The sequence below is a fragment of the Bemisia tabaci genome, chromosome 3 (genome assembly GCF_918797505.1).
Source record: "Bemisia tabaci chromosome 3, PGI_BMITA_v3".
NCBI classification, from domain to species: Eukaryota; Metazoa; Arthropoda; class Insecta; order Hemiptera; family Aleyrodidae; genus Bemisia; species Bemisia tabaci.
This window is the reverse complement of record NC_092795.1, coordinates 54,904,132-54,924,343: the sequence shown is the minus strand read 5'-3', so window position 1 is coordinate 54,924,343 and position 20,212 is coordinate 54,904,132. Positions and strand designations below refer to the sequence as shown.

The following is a 20,212-nucleotide window of genomic DNA, read 5'->3' as shown; positions in this document are numbered from 1 at the left end:
AGGGTTGCATCATGACTTATTTATTTACTTTTTCGCCCCATGTAAATATCTCAGTTGTCAAACTAAAAACTAGCCGAAATGGCCATAGTGATAGTCTAAAGTTTGACAACCAAGATAATTACATCAAGCAAAAAAGTAAGTAAGTGTCAAATAGTTATTTTTGAATAGGAAAGCCTCTTTAGAATGGGACTGAAAAGAAGGTTTGCTTGATGAAATAGAAAATTGACTGGTATGATGAAAATTTAATAAAATGTCATTGAATAACACAAACAAAAAATTCAGGCAACAAGAGAGAATTTTTTTAAAAAATACAAGTCATGCTGTGGGAGAGAAAAATAGAACAAATATGTAATTTTTAACTTCCTTCATAAAGTGGCTGTAACATAGCTGACGTTTTAAAATACCAAACGAAACCTTAAAATATGCTACTGAGACACTTGTCATATAAGAAAAAATATTTTCCTGGTTTTCTGCTTTTGATTCAAATTGATTTGATAACAGCTTTCACCGAAAGCTCCAGATTAACTATAATAAAAATGATCTAATTACATTCCTTCAATTTAAGACATTTCTTATTCAACAGCTCCGCTTTGTCAAAAATTAGGTAAGCAATTATTTCTCACAACAAACAAGTTTTAATAGTTGAATACACAGTCTGAGTTTTTAAAACACAACAGAAGGAAGAATTTGCCAGCTGCATCAATACTTTTTCATCACAAAACATACTTAATATGAACCTTGTCTGAAAGATATCACTGTTCTAAAATTAGAGGACTAGAACTCGTCATAATTATTACCTTAGACGCCCATGAGTGGCCCAAACCTTGATTTTAAGCCACTTGGGGGGGAGGGGGGGGGGCACTAGTGCATTTAGCATTGGCTTGAAACATTTTTAGGCATGTGAAGTTAAAAAATTGGTGCAGATCACTAACAGGCACCTGTGGTATCAGCCTTAAATATTATTGGGGCAGATTCAGTCTCATTTCATTCAGTTCAAGTTCTTGGAACCAAACGAACCTACCTACATGAAGATTACAAATGGAATCAGTATTTTTTTAACTGTTGATATATTGGAGTTTATCTACGCATCTTCTGAAATGAGGTAAAATTTTACTTATAGGTAAAATTAGTTCATAGTTTTGTTTCAAGTCCAACTTGTTATCTTAAAGATTTTATATTTATTTTCATGGGTTTGCATATTTTAATTAAAAAACAATTCAATTTTCTTACACAGCTGATGAAATCGGTTCTCCAACTCACAAAGTATCTTTAATTACGTTTTTAATTTCGGAAAGTTTTATTTAATTATCCAACAGTCTTCTTTTGTCCCAAGCCAAATCCCTGGTCAGTGCACACTCAGAGCACTTTCGAATAGTGTGCCATAAATCTAAAATGTAACAATCAGTCACTTAAAAATTTTCGACTTAGTGGCACCAAAAGTGCATTGGGCTCTCACATGTATAATAGCAAAACACACCCAATCACAATGGTTCAGTCCAACCTGTCTGATAAGACTATAAGACGGAATTCCAGAACTACACAACAATGATATTTACCTTCTTACTCAGCAGCCAGGCTGATACCAATAACGATAAACTCAACTTAACATGAAAAAACATGCTCACGAATCAATCACAGCTGCACCATGTTTCCCTCGTTCAATCACTGAGATTATTAATAAAAAATCATCCTATTGCAATGATTCAGTTTCTGAGATAGTGCTTTCATATCTACTTATGGGGAGAGATAAATGTTTCATAGTCAGCAAGAATTAACAATTACTCTTTGATTAAGTTTTAATTTTTTTTCCTGTACTTGCGAAGGACTGAACTAAACGTGTGTTGTGATGACAACTCAAAGTTTACACTCTTTCTTAAGTACAGAAAACATAAGACGAATGTTAGCTGATGGTACAAACTCAGAGATAGAGATGTGCTGGTTTTCATACAACTGAAAATAATCAACTATAGCATTTGTTGAGAGAATTTCTAATTGCTTGAGAGAGAAGGCACAAAAGGCTACACCGTCATTATTATCCATCTTTTAACTTCAAAAAAATGAAAGAAATGAGGGCTTTAAAGGCATTGGTTGACTAATACTGCTATGATCAGCTCAACATAGAGACATCTGATTTTTTCTCTCTCAGGGAGGTTACAAGGACGACAAAAGAAAGTCTATGTTGTAAAAGTTAATATCTGAGGCCTTGTCTCCACAGGCAGTCATCAGAGGACACAGTGCAAAATAGCATGAGAGAAACTTTGGCGATTTTTTGCGGTTACCATTTCCACAAGGCAGGGCCCTCTTGTCCTTGAGACATAAGCACAAGTAACAATCAAACAAAATATGTAGATACAGGATGAAATTTAACGATTATTAATGCTGACCAAATGTAAACAAAAACGATCAGTGAACAACAAAATGCCGCACAATTAGCTATCACTTCTTTTTTTTCTCAGTTACTCTAAGGACAGCAATTAATAGTTATTAAGTCAATATTTGTCGCTATGACTTTTTTTGCAGCAACAAATTACACAGGTTAACATGCCGTGGTAACAAGACCTCAGAGAGGTACATAGAAAATCCAACAGTTGGAGGTATTGATATCGAATGAAAATTCCAATTATGCAGAGATAACTTAAACAGTAATGATTTCCTTCTCCTCTGTTCGTTCTTTATTTTAACTACTTATTCCTCCCCTTCTTCCCCCTAACAAACAATGAATGAAAAATAGAGAGATTGCCAGTAATTTGAAAATTAGGTTGCATATTACTACTGCAAAAAATTATCCCATGTGAAAAGAATATATATATATAAAGAAAAAGGTATGAGCTTGAAGTTTTGTGATGGATAGTGACTTAGATTAAGGAACTTTCCCAACAAATACACAAAAGGTATGTTCAACAATTTACAAAGTTGTGTACCTACCTTTCGCCCGAGGGGATACACCTTAAACTTCTAGACTAAAATTCACCTACTTGGTTTATAAATGTAAGAAACAGATATTTACATCCGATATCCACTTCAATGTGACTTAGAAGTTCTACAGTATAAAATTGTTCAAGGCATAAAGAAGAACAAACTAGCTTATCCTATTCATATTAAAATGTTAGAAAATACGTTAGTAAAAAAAAAGGAAAAAAATTACTTGTATCAAATCTGCAAAGGCACACAGCTATTTAGGAAGGCACTTTTTGTTGGATTTCTCTATAGACACTTATACATGAAGAGTTATCTAAGTTTCAGACTAGGTAGTAGTACCTAAAATTCAGAATAAAAGTAGCAAAAATAATAGAAAACAACTTTTCCATACGGGAGTGAAAACTGAAACTAAAGGAGTCAAGTGATCATAAAAGAAAGCTAAACATCCAATGTTAAACACAATAATGGAACCACATATTCTTTTTGGTTCATAATATCCTCCATTGAGTGGGTGTTCTTTATCCTCCCATGATCCTTATCAATCCCTTTCACACTCAAGTGCATGTACCTGAAGTATTTAAATTGAAACCCAATATAACGTAAAGAAAAGTAGAAACGATTCTTGAATAAACCTTCAGAAGAAAGCTTAATAAATTCATAAGGTAGAGCCGCAAGACTAGCAGCTGATATTTATGACTGTTCATGATAATAGATACTCTTAAAATTCTAATAGTGGGTTTTAAAATTATCTCATTTTCTCTGAGCTTACGCTTCAAGCATGTAGAAACAATAATATGGAAAAAAGAGAACAATTTAAAAACTCAAGCGCCCATGCACTCAAATTCCAGACCTCTCTCTCATTAAGGACTGAGGTAAATTTGTGAGAGTTGAGACTCAGATAAAGACTAAAATTAATATTCTTTCTTTTTTCACTTTTCCTCATTTTACTCATATTTAAACATTTTTTTAAAAAAAATGTTTTAAAAGTTTCAATAAAGATAGGAAGATTTAGCACTCTGTTTCTCTTCATGAAGAAATTTTAAGCATTCTGTTCTGTTCTCTAGCAGTTAGAGTGAAAAATAAAAGGGAAAAAAAAAATGCGCTTTGCTTCTTTGGCAAGCACAAAAAAACTAGGATTTGTTGCCTTCAAAATGGATAACCTCGAACCATACATTCTACTAAAACATGAGTCAAATGAGTCAGTTGAGTCATACTTTTTTACCGTGTCTTTCAAAAGTATTAAGCGAACTAAGCTTACTGTTTACTCCGGATGTTTTTTGATAACAGTAACCGGAAAAAGAGTTCACGCAAAAAGGCCATAAAACAGGGTGACTGAAAATAGGGTTTGAACTGTGTGCTCATTACTTTTGAATCACATCTCGATCAATATGACAACAGAATCTGTAGCAGAAGAATGAGCGGAAGCATCATTGCGTCATTATGTGTTGTTGATTAGCCAGAGGTTAAAGGCTAGGCCGTGCGATTTTGACAAGTTCAGCTGACACGTAACGAACTTATAGGATTTTCCCATTGCTGCATTCTGAAAGATCCTTTCTTTCAGAATGCTCTATCGTTACTGCAACACCACAGAACTGACCTAACTTTTAACAATACTTCAACAACGATTCAAACAGCAGCAAGGTTGTACTTGGAAAGAAAGCGTTGCTGTAACCATTTCCCCACCTATGATGCGTAAGTTCAAATTTAGATGGCAGTAACATAGGACGGCTCAACCATGTTTCAGAGGAACATGCAAAAAGAATCATTACATCTGAGAGCAGGGATGATTTTTCAAGCAATTTTACCATGCACATCCGTTTTACTCAAGCTAAAAACTGTGGAAATCGACTATTTGCAGGCCAATTCCTCCTCAGCTCAACTGACTCATTAGAAGGTAAAAGTACAAACTAAAATTAGGAACTCAGAACTGTATACGATACTTATTTGGTGTAGGAAGAGATCGAACTCCCTCATCATTAAGATTAGTTTTAGGAGAACTATGTTGCAATGAGCCTCTTCTGTTCTTCATTGCATTGGTCGGAGAAAAGATCGGGAGTTTTGAGTCGTTGTTGGGGCTATGCTTCACATCTGAACGAGAAGCAAAGCATCCATAGTCGGACAGTTTCCTTGGTGGAGGAATGAAACACCTAACAGGTGAGTCACGTGCTTTCATGTTTGAAACCTCGCTTGGACTTGAATTGACTGATGACTTTCGTGAGTCACTGAATCGATTATAATCACCCAACTTAACAATCAATGATCTTCCAGGTGAGTCTCGGGGTTTGATTACTCCAGCATTCTCATCATTGAATGTTTTTCGGTCTGAATACTGGTAAGATGGGTATTTACGAGCAGGAGACTCACGGTTGGATGAACTCGAGTGATCACAAGTTGTATCAGCACTGGAGTTGGCAGATGTTTTGCGACTTCTATCACTCAATCTATTAAACTCTTGGAGCTTTTTGGATGATATTTGAGAATTGACTTCTACGTTTGACTCCATGCTAGATGTTTTATTGCTTAATCTACCATATTCTCCTAGTTTACGAGGAGATTCTCTTGATTTCAAATCAGTACTATCACTGCTGAGTTTCCGCACACTGCTTTCACTGTCGCTCAATCGACCATACTCACCGAGACGACCACCTCCAGCATTACGATGTCGTCGTGGTCGCGGTAGCGAAGACGGAGGCAAACTACTGCCTCGAGTTTGTTCGGGCTGACGCTGCTGTTGTGAGCAGAGTCCTTGCTTTTCAAGGAGAACCATGTCATCTTCGCGGTTACTTCCACCACTGACTAGACCTTTTAGAAAACCACCAGCTTCAAACAAAGGTAAACTGCTTGGGCCTACACCTGATAATAGTGGTTGGGATATTTTTCCTTTTCGCGACGAAGTGCCTGGATGAGAGAAGCCTGGAAAACAGCAAAGACCTCTCTGAAAAACATTCCAAAAAAAGAACCTGTACGTGAGGACCCCGGCGGATGAAGATTAGTTGGGGGTTAGTTCTCACGACAAATTCAAACTCAATAAGTACCTACTAACTGGACATGCAAAATTATGAAATATGGATCAAAAAAAAATTCTGTGATTAGGGAGCAGAGGACTATCGAAGTAAGAAACAACCACAAAATTATTTCCAAAAACAAAATCCTCAGTAGGTGTCCACAGACTATATAAAAAATATTTCTGGTTCATGACTGAGAATTTTTCCAAAGATGTAGGAGCAATTACCTTTTCTATCAAAATTGACTTTGGAATTCTCAGTTTCCTGGTTAAAGAGTATAGTTCTGTAAAATGTTTGTTCTGGTGTCTCAATTATGTCATTACAAAATGTGTTGTGACAATTAAAAAACTTTTAAACAGACAAAAACTTCCACTCTCCCAAATAAAATACCCAAAATTTTGAATTTCGTTTCTTTTCACCCATTTGTATAGGTTTTCAGCTCTGTAGACACCCTGACTCAGTGAGCTATTTACCACAAATAAAATTTGAAACAAAAATTTCAACAGTAAGCAAAACCTGTGAATTATGAGTAAAGATGTGGAATGCATTTCAAAATTTAGTTACACACGGTTACAAACTTTTTAAAGACTCAATATTAGTACACTCAAGGAATCAGGATTTCAAATTTTTGTTCAGGTATGCAAAACTTCAGGTTTCTCAGGAGAAATCTGACATCAATGTGAAGAAAATCAAGAGCTCGCTTCAAAGTTTTTACAATATTTTGAGAGTCAAGAAAGATAAATATTGCTTAAAATATTTTTAGAGTTTTTTCCCTCCTTTTTAAGCACTTTCATTAGTTTATTAATACTTTTCTCATTTTTGTGAGTTAAAAGTAATATAAAAATTGAAAAATAGATAAAAGAAATGTAAAAGAAAAAATGTAGAATCCACGATATAGAGGGACTGGGACCTCTTGAAAAAACCATTACTAGGGGGAAGGCTGTTTTGGAGAAAGGCTACTTATTAATAATAGGCAATCTGACACACCCCTACTTTAAATCAAATTATCAGGGACATAAAAAAGAGAGATGGAGTTAGAACAATCAAGCTTCAAAATGCGACAAAAATCAAATACAAAATAGATGACAGACATAAAATTTAAACTGACCCATTCAAAGCTTGACAAGAATTTCTTTAGCTCATCATACCTTATTTTTCCGAAATCCAAAGACAAGAGGCGTAAGACCTCAGACCTTTTTTATACTTGAAGACGCTGAAAGTATTTCTTATTATTGCTACTGACAAATACAATAGGATGCAAGAAAAGTCATTGAGCAAAGACAAGGGAACTCCAAAAAAATTTTATAAATATATAGATAGTTCTTATTTCCATGTGAGACAACAATTTATATAATATTACAATTAAAATTTTCTGGAGTTAAATGTTTGTTTTTTCGCCACTTCAAGAGCCAGAAAAAGTCCATACTCTATATTGCACTAGGAGCAAACTTCAGGAAACTTTAACTCTGCCTGGGAAGATGTTGAAATCTGAATAAATCCTTCATCCTTATCTATCAGTCTGTCACAACTTAAATATTAGAAAAATTGACCGAAATAATTTATTTCAGAAATGATTCATTAAGACATAAAATTGTCTCAATTTCTTTGTCAGATATCGAAGGGAGTTATGTAATTTTCAATCGAACCGAGGTCTGGGAAACTTAGCAAGATACTAGCCATGGAGGGTGCACTTTACACAGCTAGCGATCCGACATTACTCCCTGGGCCTTCATTACTCCCTCAGAGAGTGATGGTGGCGACTACATGCCACATTTTTTGCATCCACATCATTATCAAAAAGTTTGAGAAGATTTCGGAAACTTCTGGGGAACTAGTGATAAAGAACCCTCTAGAATATTTGATGACCATGACATTTGATTCATTCCAATTGTTTCAGATAGTTTGATAGTGGTAAAAAATTTGATATTTACTGAAGAGCCCTTTTACATAGCAGAAAAGCTGCACTGGCAAGGTTGCCTATGTCCGAGGTCCTAAAAGATGGAATGGGTAAAGATACCAAATACCCACACCTACCAGGCAAGGGGCGTATGGTGAGACCAGTATCATATTAAAAATAAGGCTGAGGTTTTAAGTTTATTATAAGATGACAGAAACCCATGAATCGAGCCGATTATTTTCCAAATCACAAAAGCTCCAAAATTGCAAATGTAAGAAAAGCAAAAAAAACCGTTTTATTTGCTTTGTTGACAATCTTCAAAAATGTATGTTCTTTTTGAAGGCTATTTTGGAATCAGACACGATTGATTATACCAGAGAAAACAAAGAAAAAACGACCCTCTACCACCAAAGTAGAGATTGGCGCTTACGCATTTGGAAAATAATCTGTTCAATTGAGAGATCAAGTGAAGAGAGGATAGAGGGAGAAAAAAAGCTTAAAAACATACAAACCAACTTAGAAAGATTACCTTGCTAAGAATCTGGGAGTCAAGTTCTTTCAGTTGATCATCAACTGACTTGAAGTCAAAACTCTGATTTGCTGAAGAGTATTTATCCCTTCGATGATGGAAGGCACTATCAACGCTTCCTGTGTAAGAAGTGCTTGAATCAAAACCAGTTGAACTTGTCAGAACACTGGAGACTGTTGAGAATACTCCGGTAGAAACGGGACCTGAAATGTTACGCTTATTTAATTAATTTTGTACAATCTAAAAATATTCTCAATTCTGAAAGAAAAAGTAATACTTTTTCATTGCAATTAAATGGTGGAGGAAAGGGTTGAGAGACTTTATTAGAGAGCAGAGACTCACACAATACTGATTTTGAGCGGGAATTTGCACACCATCTCAAAGTGCATTAAATAAACCGATTGCAAGATAAAAGTGAAAGCACTTAAAATGAGGGGAAAATGTGGAGGCAGAAGGCATCCAGGATTTTGTTTTAAGTTTAAATACGAATTTTTACTTTGTAATTGGTATGAATGCGCTTTTTAGTAGGACCGTTAAAAACATTATTTTTTGAGAAAGAAACTCTTGAATACCTTACTTTCTACAAAGAAAACTGTGTGACATATCTTTTGTGCAAAGAAAATAGTGACGTTCAAAACAAAGGTTGCCTTAAAAAATGTGAAAGCAGAGAAGTTTCTGTACCCCTGGCACCGTCAGTTTGAATTTTCGTTCCACTATAAAACTCCATGAAATCTTTCAAATTTAAACAATTTTTCCTAGGAATCTTTAAAAAAATACCATTTGATCCGTATCTCTGCTTAACCCTTCAAACCTACGTCTAGACTGACCCAGGACATAGTCTAACATCAGTCAATAGCTACCATGTTCTCTGTTTGAGTTCATCCATTTGTTTTTTTATTTTAATGGACATTCTCTTTCGGCACTTGTATACAATGTAATCAGAAACGGTCGGGCATATGTATATATTTTCCAACTTTCTGTATTTTCTCTACTTCTTTGGCCTCAAGTCCCTCATTTGACTTTTTCCATCATTTCAATTTTAAATTCACTTTTGATTGAGGAAACAAGGACTAACCCAGATCATCAGCTGTTAGAACATTGGACAAATCAGAAGTATTTAGACTCGAGTGCTGAGTGTGATGACTCAATGAGATGCTGGGGTAGGAGCCAGAAACAACTTCTTTGTCAATCGTGTGTTTCTTCTGTAAGACGCGGATCATGGCATCTCTTTCAGCTAACTTAGATTCTAGTTCCTTCATTCTGAAAACCAAACAAATGATCAATTAACATGAGCTAGTTAAATTACTCTTTAAAAAAGAAAGAGATAAAATGACATAGAGAAACTGTTGAACATCTGGGAACTAAATAATGTTACAGGAATTGATGCTTAATGATGATGTCGCATACAGCAGTGAGAAAATTAAGAATTTCTGAAGTAATTTTGCTGGCTATTCAATATAAATAATACTGCGATTACTTCCACAATTTTTCATGCTAAGGATTTCTGATTTGGGCACCGAACCGTGAGTGAGGCTATACTGTAAGGCAAAAATTAGATGGCTAGAACCTCAATAGTGTCAATAAGTTCTCTCTGAATTCCCAGTGAGATTTTGCTATCAGCTTTGGAAGTAAAAAGGTAGCTTATAAAATACATTTTACACAGGAAAAACTTTTTTCAAAGAAGCATAAGTGTTCATACCTTGATTCAAGTTCTGTGACTTTTTTCTGAGCAGCATGCACCTCATCCATCTGCCTAATTTTGTCAGACCTAGCTTCTGCAATCAACTTCTCACTTTCTTGACTAGTTTTTTCCAATGCTGCTATCTTGGCATCTCTGAAAAACAGAAAACAATTCCACTGACTTGTAACTTAAATGAAAATGAGAGTGAAATATGCTTGGTACAAAAAACAAGACAACATTATTCCAATCATTATTACAGTTAATAGTAGAAAGTTAGACAAAGACACAGATAGATTTGTCAATGAGATTTCTCATACAGTCAAGAGTATACTTGAAAACTTAAAATTTTACTCACTTTGCAATTTAATTTAACAATTGAATTAGAGACCCCTTAGGATTGCACATAGTTCTCAAGCATACTTACAACCGGGTAATTGCAGTTAGGTTAATTGAAAAAATATAAAAGCTGCCTAAAAGCTGAATGTATTTTTTCTGTCAGGGGGGAAAATGCTTGACTCCTGGTTACGAATACAACAGATTTGACCAGAGGTGATGGAACCAGCCCTTAGAAGAAGAAAAATTACACCTAGATTCAGAAAAAATTTCTCTCCAAGTCCATTTGGTAAATTCATATAATAAAAGCGCTCATGGCTGCACTTTGTTTGTTCTATAGTTGGCATACAATCTATGCAACCATCTCAAAATATTTTCTGATGGTGAGACTCAGACATTCGCAAGGACAAAATACTTTTACTCACACTGAAGCTATTTGAAGGGCTATTTTCCATTCACTTTTCTGGTATGATGCAGGCCTGCAGTAAAACTAAAAGTACATTTGGATTGCATTTTGCAAAACAGAATCAAGAGCATTTCAATGTTGCAATGGATTGTGCAACATACATTCTTCGCGGTAAAATTACTGAAATCTTGCAAAAAATTAAATTTACGAAGGTAACTTTCATCTTGAATTTATAGTTTATTGGGAGTAGGGACAAAACTTGCTTACATGATCAGTAAACACTTGCGACGTAAACAAAGTTGCACAATCTTAATGATATTGTAATGTTATTGGTTCCTTTTTGCAAAATGCAATAAGTAGTTGTAACATGATGACTCACTTGGGAATACTGGCTGCATCAATGGCAGCTTGTCTTAGCTCACTCTCCTCTAAATAGCGCTGTTCCCACTTTGAGACCTCTCCCTCAAGCCTCATGATTTTTTCATCTTTTTCCCGGAGTCGCCGTTTCAATTCTGGCAAGCTTTCCCCAGGTTCGAACTCAACACCTGATGATAAAAAAAAAAGAATTATAAAACAATTGGCACGGAGAAAAAAGGAAGTCAGAATTCCTTCGCTGTCTAAAGCAATTTTGAGACAGTTCAGCCTACAAGTTGTATGTCTCTCTATTAGCTTGATCAATGATTACAAACCTGTGTGATTATTCCTAAATGAGGGTCGTTGAGAACAGGTAGAAACGCTGCAGGAAAGGTATGATTTCCCTGAGCGCAAATGCTGAGATTGTGGTGATGGAAGAGTTAAAACTATGTTTGAAATCGAATAAATTATCAGGCTTGAAAACGCAGCAAAATTTTAAATATGTTCTACTGAATTTTTTTTGCAGACAAAGTATTTTTCAAAAAAGATGACTAAATGGTCATTGCTGTAATTTTTTATACTGCTAAGCAGTTCATGGTTAACATTGATTAGACAAATTACACATCAGATCAACAAATTACACATTTTTATAAGGGTAATATCTTTCAATACATTTTCAAGAAGGTAAGCTAAATAGATAATCACCCAGTCCAGATGTATTTTGAGTGTTCCTTGCTCTTTCATTTCTAAGTTCTTGCTCAAGCTGCAGCCTCAGTTTTCGTTCAGTTTGTTCTCTTCGATCACTTGCTAACTGAAGAGATGAGAGAGCACGCTGAAGTTGAGCAACTCTTTCTACATGGATTTGTTTCTTGCGACACTAAAAGAGACAAAAAATGTTTAAAAGATGGGTAATAAGGTAACATCAACTCTTAGAAATTTAGATGCTTGACTCTTCAAAGAGAGCACGGCCAAAGCACTAGTGCAAAGCTGAGGAACTCTTGAAGATGACAAAGTAAAATAATTCCTGGGGGTTACTTTTATCATTTTTTGTGAGAGTAAATTCTGGAAGGGCAAAAAGTTACTTGTTACTACCAACACGATATTTTTTTTTTTAGTACCACTTTCTCTAAAAGAATCCTTTTCATGTTATAATGTTATACCATTTTAAATTTTGGTGGAATTAATTCAAAATTCGCTTGTAAACTGCAACTTTAAAAATCATTTGCTGGCATGGTCCCCTGTTTACTCCTAAGGAGAGGCGGGGAGAGGGGGAGGAAGTTTTGAGACTGCAAAATTTGAATTTCATGTGGTTGTTTTCTTTGAAGTTCCCCTGGTATATGAGATCAAGTGAATACAATGAACCGCAAGTAAAAATGTTCGACATTTTAGTTCTTACTTCTTCTTCCAATCGAACAACGTTTCCTTGCGCATTTGTGAGGGCTGTGTCCAGGATGTCAATGTGGGTTCGCTGTTCTTCTAGAGTTGCTCGTTGAGCTGCAAGTTCAATTTCTTGTCTCTCTTTGGCTGCTCCAAGTTCTTTGTCTAAAAAATTGAATGAAAAAACCAAAATGAACGGTTAGTCAGGAATAAAGATTGTATTTTGGGAAAAATTACTGTCGAAGTAACAATAACTGTTTACATTGAAGGGATTATTGAGAAAAAAGAGATTTGCAGCTTTGCAAAAACAGGATTTTCAACTTCTGACATTGATGTATAAAAGAAAAATACACTGACAGAAAAACAGATTAGGAGAGAGAAAAATCATGGAAATTAATTTGTGCAAAGAAGATTTGAACCCTTTGCTGCACAAAGCAACCACAGGTGACTGGAAACACCACTAATCAGTGCGCTACGGTCACTGATAAGGTTCTAAGGCGTTAAATAAAATAGTTAGGGTCCAGTTAGTGGATGCATGCATTTATTACACATTTTAAAATTTGTTGTTGGTGTCCGGAAGGCCATTAGCAAACCTGGTTGGCCCCTGCTAATGAATTACCCAAGGATTATCTCAGGAAAAATATGGGCCAAAAACTCAGGGGACACTTGGAACCCTGTTCTGATCAGAGCAACTTAAAAGAAAGATTTAAGGGAGTAGATAAACAAGATGATAACTTACTTTGCGCAATTAGCTGAGCAATTATGGCTTCTCTTTTGGTAATTTCAGACACATCTACAAACTGAGAGGAATGAGCATGAGAACTGAGTACTTCAGCTTGTTCTCTCAGTGCTCGATTGGCATCCTGTAAACGCCTAACTTCAGCTTGGAGTCTAGTTCGAGCTGCACGCTCAAGCTTTTCTCTCCTTTCACAGGAGGCGACTAGTTCTTCATGTCCTCGGTGCACCTTTGCAATCTCTTCTTCAAGCTAAAAAAAACGATCCAGTCAATTTTATTGAGATAAAAGCCACCACACTTCATTTAAAATTGTATTAGCTGTAAACATGCTCTGGTGGAGTGAAAGGGCTACTCTGTATTGGAAGGGAAGAATGGCTTCATCAAAATTGACAGTTACAGTTCAATGGCAAACACTATCTCATGAGTAAATTTTTTAACCATGACGAACAATTAAAATTTATTAAAGCGTACTTATCAGGTAAAACTGAAGTAATTAATGACTGAGAAGACGTAGGGCTGCAAAAAGAAGACTTAAAAAAAGGAAAGGCCACTTCGCAGCAGAGAAAAAAATTGGATGATTTTTTCTTTAAAAAAAAAATCCAGCAACATTATTAAAAAGAGAATTACCTAATGAATCTCTCAAATTTTTTGTTTAGGAATTTCTGGAGTTGTATTTTTTGAACAATTTCATTTGTTATATGAAAATTTATACTATATTACAATATCAATATGTATATCTGACCAAAAATTTTGTTTATCTGTGAAAATGCAGTTTTTTATGAAGTACCCGACATCTATTGATTTTTTTTTATTGTGCAAGCAAGAGACCTGGTCATTGAGAGTTAAGTGAAATAACCTTGCATAGCCGCCAGAAGAGAAACGGTGGAAGTTGTTCAGTGGTTAGACCACAGAGGGCGTGTGGTGCATCTCTGGCCAGGGGTTGACATTCTGAAATGTATGGTATTGCAGAGTGCCTAAGCTTCTAATTAGAACTGACTAGCTATGCCCACCTGATGTGCTCTAACAAAACCAAAACCAGTGATGCAGCTGTGAAAGATTTTTTTTGTCTGCATCTATGATTTCTCGACTGAGTTTCTCACTGGCACAATGAAAAGATGAGTTAAAAAATTGTCCAATTCCATGTAAAAAACTACGTTTCTTATACAACGTTTCTACGTTTATTATATGTGTTACGATATTGAAATTAGATCTAGGATATTTTCTTTGAAGCTTTTCTTTCAAACAGATCAAAGAGAGGATATCTTAATAAAATAATTAAATCATTACCTTCAAGGACTTTTTTACTCTTTGGTAACAATGCTCCAGTTCAAGTTTCAGATTATTATTTTCTTGAAGAACAAGGTCAACCATCTGCATACACCGTTGCTCTTTCCTGGAAATTATTTTTAAAAAAATGAATCCCAATGCAAAAGGGCATATTTTCCAGGGTTGCCACAGAGTTCGGAAAACGAAATTCCCTGACATTCCCCAACACATTTTGGTGAAATTCCCTGACAATTAAAGATGTGACAGATGGTTAAGAAGACATAAATGAAAATAGTTTTCAGGCAAAGTTTGTTGTTTGAAACCTCAAACCCACTCTACAAAGCAAATAAAGGTAATTTAACGAATTTTCCCTGACGTTTTCGGTATTTTCTCTGACATTTCCAGGTTTTCCCTGACTTTTAAAAATTCTCTGACATTTCCTGGTATTCTTCGACTGTGGCATCCCCAAAAAGTGGAGAAAAACTAATGTACCTCACACATTTCCTCACCCCTCACTTGAGCTAGGGCTGGCGCGCTCGGACATTTTCTGCATCCCTGGCTGTGAGGACTAACTCCATTCTTTGCTCATAACTGTCGAAAAGCAAATCAAGTATTTTCTCAACACTTTCAAGAAGCAAATCAAATCATTGCTGTGAGGCATAAATGGCAGCTTGGTACAAATAGTGTGTGATCTGAAACTTTCTACAATCCTGAGAGTAACTAAAAAAAATTGATCAAAATGTAAAGAACACAACTTATTGTTAGTAGAAAGAGATTTACATGCTCTATAAAATTAAAAAGCAATTATTATACTTACACTGAGTCTCCCATTGTATTTTGAAAGTTATAGTATTGAAGGTTACTCAGACGAGATAAGTCAGGCTGAGATTTGGACAGATGTCGCATCGACATTCGAGATTCATTTCTCCATCCTGTGCTCTTATCTTCCGACCCCTTTACTTCTTTGGCTAAATGCTTTAGGACCTGCATTAAACAAAACAAAACAAAAAATACTAGACAAATTCACAAAAATAGGCACTGATAAATTATTCACAAATTTAAACATAACAGGTCAAATCATTTCTTTAATACAGTTTGAAAATTAGATTGTTGTGCTATCTTTGTAATAATTGAAAAAATTATTTTATACATGCGCTGACTCTGTTTTTTTTCTTTTTTCTTCTTTTTTTGATACCACCCAGTTTGTGGTACAGAATAGAGCTAATTATAAATTATTGTTGCTTGCAAAGGGGGACCAAAAAAACCCCTGGAATTTTGCTGTAACTTAGGAACAGTTCAAATTTCTGAGTTCTATCCCTAAAAATGTGAAAAGGAACTATGGTGAGTCGCTGGATTAAATTGCAACAACATAAGAAGTTTTGTTTTGTTTCGGCAAGACTTTGCATTCGCAGTGTTTGACGAGTGCGTTGTTTTTTTAAGTCGTTAAACCCTTGTCGAGTTACAGAAAAATTCATTAAAGCATCAGCTAAAATCCTCACCTGGGATTGGCTTAAGTAGTCATCTGGAATATTGTTAATTTCTCTCACGCTTTGAACAGCTACGCATTTCTGTTCCTTCTGCAAGTGATTTTTATAGTTGCTGCTGTTCATACCTTGTACTTTTCGCGTTGGTATCCTGCAATAAAAAACAGAACTAGGTATCAGTGGCAGAAAAAAGGAAGAGGAACATTTTTTGAGCTCCTACTCTTGTAATGCTTTTTACGATTCCTAGACCTCAAGAGTTCATGCTGATTTCATATTATCGAGGCACCAATTAACAATATTTTGTTTTAATACCATCCAATTCATTTTATCCAACTTTTGCTAGGATCAAACTCTAAAGACTCCCACTGCACAAGAAGAGGTTGATAATGATCTAAATTTGATGCCCTTAGCCCTAAAATGGCATAAATTTGGTGACCTCTGGTTTAAATCAATTTTATATTCTCTGAGAACAACGGCATTAGCCATTTTACCTGGGTAGTGCAAAAAAACACAGAGATAAGTATCGCGTAAGTATTTTTGCATTGTTATATGGTGATTTATAGAAAGCCAGCGGCAAAAATAAAGTAGGTGCTGCCTCAACTAATTCAGAACAAACGGCTCCACATGTCTAACACATGGGCACATCTTTCTAAGCAAATGTGTGTGAAAATGCTAAAAAATTCACTTTACAGCACAGCTTTTGTCAAAATCAGCACAAAGAAGTTACATGTTTGGAGTCCATCACGTTAAGGAAGTTGTAATAATTTAAGATAATGATTCAATTTAGCCAGCACCCAATTCTTTATTTTTCCCTGCGGGTTTTTGCACTACATAAATTTTGGAGGTAAAAAGTAAATTTCAAGCTTCAATGCAGAGCAAATCTCTTCTGACTCAGTGTTATAAATTAACTATTTTGCAATCAAGAGGTCAATGTATGGTTCTTGATCAGGATGTCTATTGTTTGATGGTCCACAAAATGAGCACCTTAAAGTAGGATAAATAATAGCGATAGGGAGGAAAAAAAAACATGAACATAAGATTAAAATAATAATTGATAAGATTAAAATACTTGAAGGATAGACTAGAAGGTAGACTAATGCTCAGCATCTCAAAAAAAAGGATTGATGGAGAGTTTTACCTAGATTCATCATGTATGATAAGAGTATTGTATGTTGAGTCCTGACTTCCTCGAGTCTCTTGACCTTGCGGCTCCTGGCGGGGCATATTCCGCATTGAGTATCGTTCATCATGGCTTAAATTTTCTGTGGATGTTGACAGGTCTGTTTCACTGTCACTTTGACCTGTGGATAAGCCAGCTGAAGATCAGAAACATTATGGGTTTCAAGAGATAGGAGCCTGATATTGTAACTTTGTCTAAAAAATTTGCTTGACAGATGAGGAGAATATGATGGATTAGAATCAAATTAGAGTGAACTAGAATAAAAAATGAGTATTTCTATACTTATAGGATAAGCACCGTGGCTGTGATATTAAGTACGTCAAAATCTGGTTTCTAGAATTAAGGTCCTCTGTCTGAATCTTTGTGACCTTTCATGTGGTTTTTGGTGTTAATGAATACTGGCCAGGGAATAAACAACTGCTTATGCTTTTAAAGTTAAAAAATCACAAGGGAGAATGATTAAATGCAAAATTCTCACTGCACACTACACAGAGATCGGTGATAACGTCAGCAGTTTATTTTTGAAGGGAGCTGCCGGCAATTAATTGTACTTTTAAAGTAGCCCGGTAAGACATCAAAATGAGATATATTACAAGGTTAGGATAGTCTTGTCTTGTTATGCCGAAATAGTTTAAAAAATCAGGCTGCTGTTGATTTTATTATTATATTTATTAATGCTGAGGGCAAAATTATCAAGGACAATATTGCAGCCAATAGATTCAATATTCCTCCCAAGAGAGGACATGAACTACTACACATCTAACCTTACATGCATTTAAGACTTCAAAAAAAACTCACCATCCTGACAGTTTTGATTGTTTGGTGCATAGTTTAAATACCGGGTTGGTTTTGGAATTGAACTCATGCTGACTATTATAATGGTAACACAGAGATTCGTTATGTCGTTCGTTCAAACTAGACTTTTAGGATTATTTTTCGTAAACAGTCTTGAAATAGTTAGAGTCATGCCATCCTTGTACTTCACCTGAGAACAAAAGAAGACAAAAGATTATTTACACTTAAGTACCTATTGAACTTGGACTTGGGTTGAGACATCGCAGATCTGTCATACCATGGAAAATTACAAGGGCTAAAATAACTTATAAAATGCTGAATACGAAAATTGATGTTCTGTCAGAATGTACAACTGAAGACTGGATTTATATCAAATCAAATGTAAAAACCAAATCATACGTGGACCATAGGTTTCTTCACTCAATGCTCATGATAAATTATATGAATAAAAAAAATAAAATGATGGTGAAACAACCAGACCAAGTATCTCGGTTTGCGAGGTTGTAGACTTCCTGCCATACTTTACTTATTGAATGGAAAACCACTCAACATCAATTCGTGAAAACTTCCGTGTTTTGTCTTCTTTGTGCTGAGAAAACTCCGTGAAAATTTAAATAAATGATATTGATTACTTCTCCTTCAAAAAATTAAAACGGAAGCGGAGATTTTTAAAAACTGCAAACAAGATACGTGGTCTGGTAGTTCCACCGTCGATACATGATGAAAATTAGGCTAGAAACCGGGGGAGAAAACACAGTAAAAAAAAAGTGAAAACAAGGTGAAGTGCATGAATTCGTTTCTCACAAAGAGGCAAAATGTTTGAGAACCAGATGCTGCAGTTAACTTTTCTTGAATTCACTTCATGTTTGTTAACTTGTTCTTGAAGTTGGAAGAAAAAGTTACATTTTCTTTTATGTATTTTTTTTTTGTACTTGAATTGAGAAAACAGATTGATAACAGTCACTCGACATGCTCGGTTCAAAATACTGGTTTCAGATACCAAAAACCATAACCTACAAAAACTGTAGGTATCTCATCTGACAGAAAATTTATATCAAATGTCGATAAAATAATCCTAGTCCTATAACTGGCTTTAACTTAAAATAAAAACACTTAAATTCCAGTAAAAAAGACAATAGATCATTGACTAAATCTATTACTTGCATGGCTCACTTGATGACCAAGCCCATTAGGGAGGGCATGATGATAAATTTAGATTGATTCCATAGTTTAACAAGGAGACTGAGATTCTGATCATCTATATTGGATAGGCAGGCAACAAACAAAGACCAAGAAATTTTCAAAAGATCTCATTTGCTTGAATTCTTTGGCAATGAGATAACCCAAGTCAGACAAAAGAGGGGTAAGAATGCAACAAGATTCATTCGCCATAAGTAGTCTTCGGCTGATCTTATGAGAGGCTCGTGCGAGACAAACCAGAAACATTTCAACAAGCGAATGGCGAGAGTTTAAAGCGGAGGTTAATCAAATTAAAGAAACACCGCGTTCGATTGTATCTGTTGATTACTAATAAAAAATGTGGTTGGAATTTCAGTAACTTCCTTGAGGAAGAGACTCAGGATGAGGTTATTGTATCCCCATCAGGACCTATAATGAAGAATAACAACTTCATGGAGAAATACTTACAACGATATTTTAGAAAAATATTCAGGAAATACATTAGGCATGAGGGGATGATGATTGCAAGGTGAAACTCTATTGAAAAATAGAATTTTAATGGACGTAATCGGATGCACTTATTACTTATCACATCACATTCATTATCAAAGCAATGTTGTGTTGGTGTGTGTTAGGGTACTCTAGGAGCGAGAAGCAAAGCAATAAGCACTGGAGTTCGAGGTTACCCTAGTGTGTGTTTGTCTGTGTTGCGTAAAAAACTTCAGAAGTAAATCCATGGGCAACATGAAAATGGAAGTAGCCAATAGAAAATGAGGACTTCATGTTCAGTCTCATGGTGACGTCAGAGTGGCGTAGGTGCTTTCACTGAGCTTTCAGGCTTTCACTCTCCTGTTTTCTTTAACCAAATTTGATCCGACACACGACACGAGAGATAAAAAGTTACAAACAATGGAGCCAATGGAGCCCGGCAGTCAAAGTCAGCGAGCTCATTCCTCATGAAATCCGTATGTAAAGTTTTCCAAGGGTGGAGAAGTTTATATTCTGGAAAATTTTCCTCCGAAAGAAGGGAGAGGAAAATCTTCTAAGAGAGATATTACCAGGATATTATGC

General features: G+C 35.4%; 1 protein-coding gene across 1 annotated transcript; it reads right to left on the bottom strand.

Annotated features, from left to right (window-relative positions):
* Nucleotides 1–222: 222 nt before the first annotated feature.
* LOC109033055 (uncharacterized) lies at nt 223–19,793 on the bottom strand. The gene is made up of 14 exons (XM_019045478.2): nt 19,610–19,793; nt 17,966–18,152; nt 17,126–17,288; nt 16,003–16,138; nt 15,321–15,487; nt 14,525–14,630; nt 13,241–13,487; nt 12,521–12,666; nt 11,830–12,001; nt 11,150–11,315; nt 10,050–10,184; nt 9,426–9,610; nt 8,351–8,553; nt 223–5,854 (listed from the first exon to the last, which is right to left on the bottom strand). The coding sequence occupies exons 2-14, from the start codon at nt 18,030–18,032 to the stop codon at nt 4,841–4,843; spliced, it is 2,907 nt and encodes a 968-aa protein (XP_018901023.1). The 5' UTR covers nt 18,033–18,152; nt 19,610–19,793; the 3' UTR covers nt 223–4,840.
* Nucleotides 19,794–20,212: the final 419 nt, after the last annotated feature.